Below are 11,592 nucleotides of genomic sequence, written 5' to 3' on the forward strand. Positions count from 1 at the left end.
TTTATTTGAAAGGCAGTTGAGAGACACAGCTCTTCCCACCTGGTGTTTTACCTTCCAAGCAGCTGCACTGGCCAGGCTGGGCAGGCCGAAGCCAGGAACTCAGAGCTCCAGCGGGGTCTCCAACTCGGGCAGCAGGTGTCCAACCCCTCGGACCATCTGCTGCCACTTTCCTAGGTGTATTAATAACAAATCAACTTAAGCTTTTTTGGAAATTATTTCTAATAAAGATTCATAATCGGCATAGTCTTTCAATGACTGTATCAGTTCATCCAGTTGATCATCTCCTTGCATGAAAGTTTCAAGATTATGTATTGATTTGTTTATTCTATGATCTGTGACTCGATTTTGTGGAAAATTGTATGTTCTTATTTTCTCTGATCTTCCTTTAGTTCCAACCTATTCAGACAAAAACAGACGGGAGATGCAGTTAGAATCAAGGTAACAAGCTTGTAAGGTTAACTAATTTAAAAATTAAAGCCTTCACTTACAGCGCAAGTCTTTACGCTAGAATCATGTTTTAAACATTCTGAGTCCTCCAACAATATGACAACATGATACAGAAAAAAATATGGGCCTTTAAATCAGATTTACATATGAATTCTGTCTTTTGCCAACTTGCTCTACTGTAAACTCTCCCCATCTGTAAGATACAGATAATATTAGAGTGAGGGTACATGCGCAGTGCCCGGCAAGCAGCTGAAATGTACCCTTCAGTGCTGCGAAATACTATCGTCAATGAGTGGTGACAAGGTGGTGAATTTTCCTTAATGAGGAATTCCTAAAAGGGCTCTACAGTTAGTTCAGCAGAAACCAGGAGGAAAGTCTCACAGAATTTGAAAATATTAAAACTGAATGGGGGAATGAGAACATCTTTTGTAGTAACTGCAGTAAAATATGGGGGGAAAAAAAGACTCTCTGAATACAGAAAATAGGTCAGACCTGTAAGACAAGCAATACTCTTGGTTGAGCTACTTTTCTTGTTTCATTATTCCAACACACAACAATTGAATTATCTAACAATATTTTTAACCCTACAAGCATTTTAAAAATTAATATCCTTTCTTTCTTTAAGAGGCAGTCACCCCCGGCAGTGCGCAGGGCCACGGCCGACCCAGAGGCTGGGGCCTGTCGGGGGCAGCACTCGTACCTGGATCTTGCGGGCGCTGTAGCGTTTACTCGTCTCTTCTTCTAGACGCGCACTGTAGAGCTTCGCACGCAACTTTTTCATGGCCATCTCTCTGTTTTTCAGTTGAGATCTCTCTTGCTGGCATTCAGAAACAATACCTGAATATTGTTGAGAATTAAAGAATTTTAATAGAAAAATCTTCTTTCTTTATTAAGGAATACTTCTTTTCCATCTCATCCTTTTTCTTCTTCCTTTATGAAGAAAGAAAAAGAAAACGCTAACCTAAAAGGAACACTATAAATAGCAACTTACAGTTTATTGAAAACTGGAGTTTAAGCTATGGCACGGCTTTGCACACTGAAGCCATACACACTGAAGAATACACTGAGTAACTATACGTAGAAACTAAGGTACAGAAAACTTAAAAATCCTTAAGATTTCCACTTTTCCTCCATTCTTGTTTAAAATTCCATCACGTAAACACCTTAAAACTTAAAAAATATAATTTTTCCAAACTATAAAACCATATATTTACTCATTTTTATTTCAAAGGCAGATTTACAGAGAGATTAAGAGAGAGAGATCTTCCATCTTCTGGCTCACACACCAAATGGCCACAGAGCTGACATCAGGAGCAAGAGCTTCCTCTAGACCTCGCACGTGGGCGCAGAGCCCCACGGACTCAGGCCATTTCCCACTGCCTTCCCAGGCACACCGACAGCGAGGCTCATCGCAAGTCGAACAGCGAGCACTCAAACCAGCATCCATATGGGATGCACCAGCACAGTACAGACTTAACAAGATATACCTTGGAAGGGACCCCATGTTTCCATATTTAAGACAACAAAAACCATGTCAATCGCCACTCCCACCACTGATAGTTAATAGCGATTAGACCTACTTAAGCTGGTGACAGCCAAAGATCCTGTGTTCTTTCTGACAACCAAGGACTGCCATGAATGTGCTATTTCATTATTTGATTTTTAAAAATTTATTTTACTCAAGAATTAAAGACAGAGAGTGCTTCCAGCCACTAGTTCACTCCCCTAATGGCTGCAACTGCCAGAGCCAAGCCAGTCTGAAGCTGGCAGCCAGAAGATTCTTCATTCACTGATTCACTCCCCACGCAACCACAATGGACAGAGCTGAGTCGATCTGAGGCCAGGAGCCAGGAACCTCTTGTGGGTCTCCCACTTGGGTGCAGGGTCCCAAGACTTTGGGCTATCCTCAACTGCTTTCCTAGGCCACAGGCAGGAAGCTAGATTGGAAGTGGAGCAGCTGGCATACAAATTGGTGTCCATATGGGATCCTGGTGCATGCAAGGTGAGGATTGCACCTGGCCCAGAGAGCAAATTCTTAAAAAGTAAAAATAAAAATAAAAAGGCTAATTCTTTCCCTTTCCTTTTTTCCTAAATAGTCCATGTTTTCCTTTTCTCCCAAAAAGCTAAGAGCCAGTGTGCATTCTTGACTAAAAACAAGACAACTGCACTGCTTACTAACAGGTTGCCTTCAAGGACTAACTCCACACCTTCTCTTAAGGTCACTCTGGGAAATTTCCTTGGGCTTGCATCCTTCCCTCTTCCTGGCTTTGCAATTGCCAAGGGAAAACCAGTAAGAATTCCAAACTTTGAGCCCAGAGCAATGGCTCAATAACTAAATAACTTTCCAAGAACCAGGATACCATATGAGTGCCAGTTCATGTTCTGGCTGCTCTACTTCCGATCCAGCTCTCTGCCTGTGGCCCGGGAAAGCAGTCGAGGATGGCTCAAAGCCTTGGGACCCTGTACCCACATAAGAGACCTGGAAGAAGCTCCTGGCTCCAGGATTTGGATTGGCTCAGCTCCGGCCACTGCGGCCATTTGGGGATTGAACTAACAGACAGAAGATCTTCTCCTCTCTGTATATATGATCTGCCTTTTCAGTAAAAATAAAATCTTAAAAAAAAATCCAAACTTTAGACCAAGTGCTTCACAATAAATCGTAACAGTGTGGTATAAAGGAGCAATCTCCCTGGAACACCATTCAAGTCATTCACAAACTTCTCTTCAGTGTCTGAAGTGGAACCACAGTGGGGCCCACCTGTAGGAAGATGAACTATTCGCACGGCACTGTCGGTGGTATTCACGTGCTGGCCCCCAGCGCCGCTGGCTCGCTTTGTATCGATTCTTAAATCTTTAGGATTGATGACCAGGTTAATCTATACGTAACAAGAAAAGCTGAGATTTTTAAAAATTACATATACCAACTTTATAAAGGCAAGAACTAATTTAATTATAAATTATAATTCTTTGTCAGAATTCATGTAGGATCTAGATGGCTTAATTTTAAGAACAAAAAAGAAAGCTATGTTGGCATAACTAGAAGATGGGTTTATGCTGTTAAATTTCTACCATGATCAGAGGTAGAATTAAGCAAATGGAGACACAAAGGCAAGAGGTCAAAGGTACAAACTTGATTTGTGAATACACTGGGCTGGGCCCCAACTTTAAGATGACACTCTCCCCTGGCAATCCCCCCCGGAAGCAGTAGACTTAGGAACAGACATCTGCCCAAGCAGGTCAGACACTGGCACACTGGCAATGCACACTAGAGCCTCAGTGTGCAGGTGTCTGAGGAGTGAAACACAGGGCACCTGTCTGTGTCTCTACTTGCAAACAAAACAAACACAAGTAAGATTCTAACAAGTATTAGGTATAAAAAGGGTTTCATGAACAACCATGGACCACTCTGACCCCTCTACTAGCCTGGGAGTAAAAGTCACCATTCCCTCGGCCTTTCTTGACTTGTCACATGACATCCTCCTGCAGCCATCTGAAGAATTAAATGATGCAAGGATTCAGTCTCCCATCTTTTACTAAAAACTCCGATCTCCAACGATGCCTAAACCAAGTGCCCGTAACTAGGATGGCTTCTGCTGTTTATTCCACTTCACTCTCTCATGTAACTGGTTTGGCTTCAAAGGAAAATTACAGAAAAGGCCTCCATTAACTCAATTATACAGTCAAACAGTACTGTCTCCCAAAACTTAATAGAAACTCCTCAAATCAGTCATACTTCACTATGGAAACCAAGAAGGATTTCCTATCATTTTTCAGAGGGCAAACTAAGCAAAACAAAACTTTTCAGACTTATTTGTTTATCTGAAAGTTCAGCAACAGACAGGAACATGCAGGGAGAGAGAAATCTTCCATCTGCTACACACTTCACAGATGAGCACATCAGCCAGGTTGAGGCCAGGCCAGAACCAGGATCCAGCAGCTCCACCAGTGTCCCGTGGGTGACAGGAGTCAAGTGACGGGGCCTAGTTCCCTGCCTGCGCAGGTGCAACAGCAGGGAGTTGGCTTCAAAGCAGAGTAACTCACATGTGATGCTGGCAAGTGACAAGTGGCAGCCTAACCCCCATGGCAGCCCCAAGAGAACTTCCAAACAAAGTTACGATATAAATGTAGATCAAACCTGCTTTCTGAGAATAAGTAACACAGGAATGCCATAAAAGTACGTATGCATTCTAACGTGACTGAGTTATGAAGCAGCAGCTGCTTTACAGTTGTTCAAACAGTTTTGGCTTTAATAGATGGCGAACCTGTCACATCAAGCCAAGTCCCCATAAAATAAACCAGTCCTTATTGAAATGGGTTAATATTTCACCAGATGGTCTTACAATGTCTATGTTAGTGGTACAGAAAAACTAGTACACAGATAATGCAAAACTGGGTTAGTTTTAAACCCTCCATTATTGCCATCTATTATAAACTTGTACTTTTAGAACAGGGCAGGTTCTCAAAGGCAGTTCAGAATCTGTGAGGAAGACCAAGTACAAAATGAGATACTCGATTTAGTGACCTCTGAGTGTCACTGTAGGTCAGAGTGCAGTCGTAAGGCGGGCCGTGCCTCACCTCGGTGGGCTGGGGCAGAATGGCCACGGTCATCGTGCTGGTGTGGATGCGGCCCTGCCTCTCTGTCTTGGGAACCCTCTGTACTCGGTGAACCCCTCCTTCGTACTTCAGGTGCCTGTAGGCCTCTGGGCCTCCGATGCTGGCGGACGCGTGTCTAAGGCCTCCTGGAAAATACCAGAATTGAATCCTTTCACTGTCCTTCCAATTTATAAACATCTGACCACCATATCTACTATCTTCCAAGTATTTTCTAAAAATCCTAAAATAATACTTAAAAACTTCAATAGTGCTATGACATTCAGTGTTTTTATTAACTTGCAATGACTTAAACTAAAAGTTATTCTGCTAATGAAATGACACTAGTAACATCTAACAGATCACTTTTAAAGACCATCAGTCATGTGATTAGCCTGCTAAATTACTATCTGTTACATTTTCTTGGCTTACATTTTATTAATTTTCATTTGAAAGTTAGAGTTACACAGGAAACAGGCAAGGTTCACTCCCCAAATGCCCACGACGCCAAAGCTGGGCAGATCTGATGCTGGGAGCCAGGAGCCTCCCTCGGCTCTCCCACATGGTATAGGTGCCCAAGGACAAAAGCCATCCTCCACTGCTCTCCCAGGCCACAAGTAGGGAGCCGGATGGGAACGACAGCAGCCAGGTCTCGAACCAGTGCCCATATGGGATGCAGTGAGGCAGGCTGAAGCCACAGCATCGGACTATCCATCACCATTAAAAGCTGTTTCACAATTGACATATTTGGGACACTTAAAACTATTAAGTAAATGATGGGCATAAAAATCCTTAAGCATCCTTACAAGTCCGGCCGTAAATAAAGCCTACCCATGATCTTACATGTTCCTTTCCTAGGACACGGGTAAAAATGGTCCACACTTTATCAAAGCAAAGCGAACAGTTTACTGACCTATTTCACTTGGGAAATAGTCGAGGGTTTCAAAATGCCATCTTTTAAACGCCGCGTACTTCTGATACATATCAAACATCTCTGAAGTAAACAACATTGCTTCCTGACCCCCAACTCCTGCAGTTACTTCCAGGATCAAGTCATTTTCATCTGCTTCTTCGGAGGGAACCAAAAGCACAATGATCTGTAAAGAGAAACACATCCCTTCTCTGTGACTGAGAACTTTCCAAAAAGAAGCTAAGTGATTCCATACAGAACTCTCAAAGTTTTCTAAGCAAATAACCTTGCCGACAGCTGTTCACCTGCTTGCCAATTAGAACCGTATTCTATATGTCTTCAAGAAACTGTTAATCTTACACTACATTATAAAGGAAGTAATATTCAGCTAAAATTTACAGGCTTGTTTTTCTTTTTCCTTGCAATCACTGTGTGTTTGCTAGCAGCTCACTGTCCAGTTAGTAAGCACGAAGTGCTTGCGGATACTAGTATATTTGTGTACAGAGCACAGAAGACTCAACTCTCTCCTCCCCAAGTTTAAGGCCCAGCATGGCGAAAACAGGAAAGCCTCAAATTCCATTGTATTTGATAAGCTTGATTAAACAGAAGAAAATGTTGGTTTGGGAACCTGAAAGGACCGTATGGATGATCTGGTCCAATTCTCTCACTTCACATGTAAAGTTAATTCCAGTTGAGAGCTTGAACGGCTTGCTAAGCTGTTACTGGAAGGGCTGGCGTCACAATGCCCCAGGCCAGTGTTCTTCCCATCACGACACCACACGTCACACTCAAGCACACACTATTAGGGGCCGGCAACATGGCACGCTGGGCTAAGCTTCTGTCTGTGGTATCAGGATCCCAGATGGGTGCCGGCTTGTGCCCCGGCTGCTCCACTTGTCCTTTCAGCTCCCTGCCTGTGGCCTGGGAAAGCAGCAGAGGATGGCTCCAAGCCTTGGGCCCCTGGTCCCACATGTGAGACTGGGAGGACATTCCAGGTCCAGGTTTTTGGCTTTGAGTCAGCTTAGATCTGGCTGTTGCAGTAACTCAGAGTGAACCATGGATGTAAGAGAAATCCTGTCTCGTCTTTACCCTCCTCTCTATAGCTCTGCCTTGCAAAGAAAAGCAAAATAGATCTTACAAAACAAGCATGTACCATTAAGGGACTCTGGGATAAAAACTTGCGATTAGGTCCACCAGTTCCAGCTACCAACACATACCAGTTTGTCAGTATAAGCAGGATATCCCGCTGAGCAGTCCATTTCAGCTCTGTACTTGATCTTGGCCAAAAGGCCGAGAAGTGATCCATTTCAATTCTTAACTCTGGGAAGTGCTGCTAACCCACGGCTAACAGTTCCATCTTATGGTGTCAGATGAAATTTGGGCAGTAAACCAGCAGATGGAAGAACTACTTCACCTTCTCTCTGTAAGTCTGCCTTGCAAATAAAAAAGTAACTAAATCTTAAAAAAAAAGTTACAATTTATGTCAGTTCTATTTCAATAAAGCTGGAAAAAAAGTTTACTCTAAACAGTGCTGATCTAGTTGCTTCTGGGCCGGCTTTCACACAGCGAAGGCCGCGGGAGGAGGCTCTGTCTGCAGGTACCGTACCTGCTGCTTGAGCTGCAGTATTTCTTTTTGACACAAAGTTATCTCATTCTCGGCAAGTTTCCTTAAGTCTTCATTCTCATCTGAGGGGAAAAGGCAACAATCAATGCTTCCATGAACTGCCAGGATTTCAGAGGAACAGCTGTACTGCCGGTGTCACTACTGGGGAATTAAACTGCCTTTAATAGCCATTCATTAAAATTAGCACTGTATACATTAGTTTCCACAAGCACTTAGAATGTATGAGTGAAACTAAAGCAAATCTGCAGGAAAATTTAAAGAACCTGGTTAAACTTCTTTATAATTTATAATGTTTTCATTGTTTCAGCAAGCCCTTAGTGTTAAGTGGGTATTTACCTAAAATATTAGATTTCATATACTGGTTACACAATATTGTTATAAAGTATACCCACCCCGACCACGGCTTTACCCCTACGACTGCTTTGTTTTGAATTCTCAGTGTAAACTTACAAAATACACTTCTTCATTTCTCTACCTAAGGCAATGTGCATACAGAAATACAGAAAGGCTGTATCAGTCCCAGCATCAGACTCGGAAACACCTAGTTTCATGTCTGTGAGTAAAGGCTGGTGGCGACTGGCAGCCCAGCTCGGGAGCTCCGGCGTGGCGAGTCACGGGCAGCTCCGGCGTGGTGAGCCTCGGGCAGCTCCAATGTGGCGAGCCTTGGGCAGCCCCGGCGTGGCGAGTCACGGGCAGCGATGCCATTCTATCTTTGTTTCCTTACAGACTGTCTACCAACATGAGGACTACCCACCCACTCCCTGCCTATTCTGTCCTCATACCTTCTTCCTCCAAATATTTATGGTTTCTCTATTCAAAAAAGCCTTTCCACTCCTTGATGTAACTGTTGCCATCCTTTCTCCCACCCAAATTTACAGAGATAAAATACCTTCTTTATCATTTCTATTAACTGTAAAATTCTGAACTTGTAACTGAATTTCATGATCTATTAGAATGCTTTTATTATTGAAACAGTTGTTGACAACGCTGCTGAAGCCAAGCACCTCTTTCACTGGGTGCTGAAAAGATGCCCTCTCCGCTTCTGCAGAGCCAGGGGCTCCCAAGGGCTCAGTGCCCACTGCTCAATGCCCTCCGCGGCGGCACTCATCGGCCTGGCTTGCCACTTGAAGCCGCCCACCAATGCCTGGGCTCACAGCTCTCTCCTCTGCTATCCCTCAAGCCTTTCAGCCTTGCCAGTCATGTCTGGCTGGATCTAGCAATATTCCGCAAGTCTTCTCATCTATTTCCGAGGGTTTCACTTAGCAGGTATTCGTGCTGTCATGACTTAACTTATCTCCAATGTCAGTGGGGTTTTCTTCCTAGACAAGTATAGAGATCTTCATCAGAACACCACTCTGACATGGACTTTTAATTCAGCTGTTCAACACAAAGCTCCTCCCTTCCCCTCCCCTTTTTCTGAGTGAGGTGGCTTTATAGCAGGTGCCAGAGCTGTAGGGGTCCCTAGGAGCTGGCATTGGGGCCGTTCTCACCAAAGGTGGGTACCATGTTGACAAAGAGTCCGCTGTACTGCATCTGCACCTGGCATGGCCCGTCTTCTGCCTGGCCACCTTGGGAGTTGACCTTGTGCCTTCGCCAACGGGGGCCAGAGACCCCAGAACCACTCCCCAGCACGCTCAGTGCCTGCACCCACATGGGGTCAGGACGGCCTCACCCCCAAGGGCATGCCATGAGCACCTGGTCCTCCAGGGCGATGCCCTCCAGGGAGGCCACAGATGCCTTGATCTGGGTGACCATGTCCTGACCAGTCACCTCGAGGCTGTGGACCAACAGCTGCACGTCTGACCGGCGACACCTCCTCTCCATGCCACTAAGATGCGCAGAGCTCCTCTTCATGGTAAATGTCACCATCTCTGTCGTTCATGTGTGGAAGCCAGAAGCCTCGGGGCTCTCCTGGACTTCAGACCCTTCATCCGTCCCAGGACACATACATCCCACGTGCTGTTCCTCAGGTCTCCGCTTACTGCCCCCTCTCCTCCGTGGGGACCCACACTCTCCGCACTGGCCTCTCGGCCAGCAGGCGCTCCGGAGAACACCCCAATTCATCCTCAGCAATGACCCCCACAGGAAGTTTTCTTCAAAAAGGATGTCACTTCTCTGTTCCAAGCATGCCCACTTCCCACTACCTATAACAATAAACGCAAATTCTTGGTCTTGTTAGGCCCGAGGCTTTCCTCGACCCCATCAGCTCCCACAGCTGTTTGGTGCTCCTGCACAGCTGGCTTCCTTTTCTCCCGCCTCTGTCAACGGCTTCGGAACCTCCTGGCAATCCCCTGCCTCCCTTTCCAGGCCCACATCAATGCCAGTTTTTGCTGCCAACACTATGCACTTTATGGAACACACTTAAGTAAATTCATTCACTTATACGTTTATAGAACTTCTTAAAAACTTCTCACCAGGCTGCAACTTCTGACAAGCAGTTCTATATATATATATAAATACACACACCTTATAATTTATGCCACATATGTGTGTATACATATATATACCTTATAATTTATACTTCTCATAATACATATACAATAGTATGTGTGTATACACACATACTTTTGATAATTATTATGGTATGAGATGCAGTTAAGAACCCAAGATTTGCTGAGTGACACTGTCCATTGCTTTTGAATGGAGTTGCATATTGTTGGCAACAATTTTCCCACACCTTAACCTTTAAATCCATCTGGCATGCGTGCCGGCTTAAGCCACACCACAAATGCAATTTCCCCCACCCCTCCCCAGAACTTCTCCAGGCGTGCACCTGTTCTCTTCCAGCGTGTAACTTACACGCTCCTTAACGAAGTGCCGGGCCTTCTCCCTTCAATGTCCCAATCCCGGGCTGACACCTGCCCTGCCCGAGAGCGACCTTCCCGGCTCACAAAATTCTGTGGCTCGGTCCCGTTTGCAATTGCCACCCTTACCAAACGGTTCCGACGGCTCACCCCACACTCCCCACTTTAGCCTTACCCCCCAGACCCAAGCCCCTCACCGCGCAGCAGGGCCTCGGTCTCCCGCAGCTCCCGCTCCTTGGCGCTTAGCAGCCGGGCGACCGCCGCTACCTGCGGCCTACCACCCAGCCCCGGGGAGCCAGCTCCGGCCTGGCGCTCCAGGAAGGACCGCAGAGGCCCGTCCGGGGCGAACAGCTCCTCCACCGCCGCGGCCCGGCCGCTGACCAGCCGGCGAGGAGGGCCCAGGGCCGGGAGGCCGCACAGACGCCGGGCAGCCGCCCACACGCAGCGGATCCGCATGGCCAGGGCGCCCTGGCCGCCGGACCGGGACGCAGCCGGAAGTCAGGCACGCCACTGCCTCGGAGACTGGCACGAGAGCTGGCCAACCACGTGCCGCTCTTCACGGGCTCCCCGAGGACGTAGGCGGGACTTCCGTGTGAGCCGGAGAGTGCTGCCTGGTGAGGGGGCGGGGTCCAGGGGCCGGGGCGGGGCCTAGGTCTGCTGGGGCGGGGTCTGGGGCTGCCGGGGCGGGACCTAGAAGGGCGGGGCGGGGCTGGGTGTGTGGCCTGAGGCCAGGGCCGCCTGCCACCTGCCACCTGCCACCTGCTGCCACCACCTCTGGGCCGAGAGGCTACCAGGCCCGCGAGGCGTGTTCCGCTGCAAGGGGGAGATGACACTGTTTGCTGACGGTGGGAATCTGTTCCTAAACACGGAGTGTGTGTGGGCAGTAGAGGAGAGCCTAGGGTCCGCCACGGAGCCCAAGATCAGAGCCACGGAAGTTGTCCCCAGTGCCAGCCCGAGCGTAAGTCCCCAACGTCAGATTCTAAGGTGGTCATTCGTTTGCGGTTGTGTTTATTCCTATCCCTCTCTTCCACGGTGAGCTAGGCTTGACGTGTGTAAAGGAAGGACAGCCGCTGGGCGGTTGTTCAAAACCCCTACATCCCTGCTCTTTTACTTGCTTTCAGGCGGCCTTAGCTTGCAAAGCAGCACTCCCAGCTGCGACCTGGTAACGAGGTGGTGGTAGAATAAACCACAGCACAGCCAGACCTTCGGGAAACATG

General features: G+C 46.9%; 1 protein-coding gene across 4 annotated transcripts; it reads right to left on the reverse strand.

Annotated features, from left to right (window-relative positions):
* MTRF1L (mitochondrial translation release factor 1 like) lies at positions 1-10,831 on the reverse strand. Of its 4 annotated transcripts, none has more exons than XM_040965467.1 (7): positions 10,573-10,831; positions 7,554-7,633; positions 6,059-6,134; positions 5,023-5,186; positions 3,206-3,323; positions 1,148-1,284; positions 1-396 (listed from the first exon to the last, which is right to left on the reverse strand). In XM_040965467.1, the coding sequence occupies exons 1-7, from the start codon at positions 10,829-10,831 to the stop codon at positions 196-198; spliced, it is 1,035 nt and encodes a 344-aa protein (XP_040821401.1). In that variant the 3' UTR covers positions 1-195. The 4 variants fall into 4 exon arrangements, with proteins under 4 accessions (XP_040821401.1, XP_040821400.1, XP_040821402.1 ...); XM_040965466.1 differs by having other exon boundaries at positions 5,951-6,134; XM_040965468.1 differs by lacking the exon at positions 1-396 and having other exon boundaries at positions 1,164-1,377; positions 5,951-6,134.
* Between the last annotated feature and the right edge of the window lie 761 nt (positions 10,832-11,592).

The sequence above is a fragment of the Ochotona curzoniae genome, unplaced genomic scaffold, assembly GCF_017591425.1.
Source record: "Ochotona curzoniae isolate NIBS_2020 unplaced genomic scaffold, NIBS_Ocur_1.0 scaffold_3890, whole genome shotgun sequence".
Taxonomy (NCBI): domain Eukaryota; kingdom Metazoa; phylum Chordata; class Mammalia; order Lagomorpha; family Ochotonidae; genus Ochotona; species Ochotona curzoniae.

Bases quoted from the DNA above. Each gene is read 5' to 3' on its own strand.
- MTRF1L (XM_040965466.1), bottom strand. From the start codon at position 10,831: ATGCGGATCCGCTGCGTGTGGGCGGCTGCCCGGCGTCTGTGCGGCCTC. The intron at 3,324-5,022 runs GTGAGGCACGGC...TGTTACGTATAG, and splicing joins TTCTGCCCCAGCCCACCGAG to ATTAACCTGGTCATCAATCC. The intron at 1,285-3,205 runs GTGGGCCCCACT...AACAATATTCAG, and splicing joins AATAGTTCATCTTCCTACAG to GTATTGTTTCTGAATGCCAG.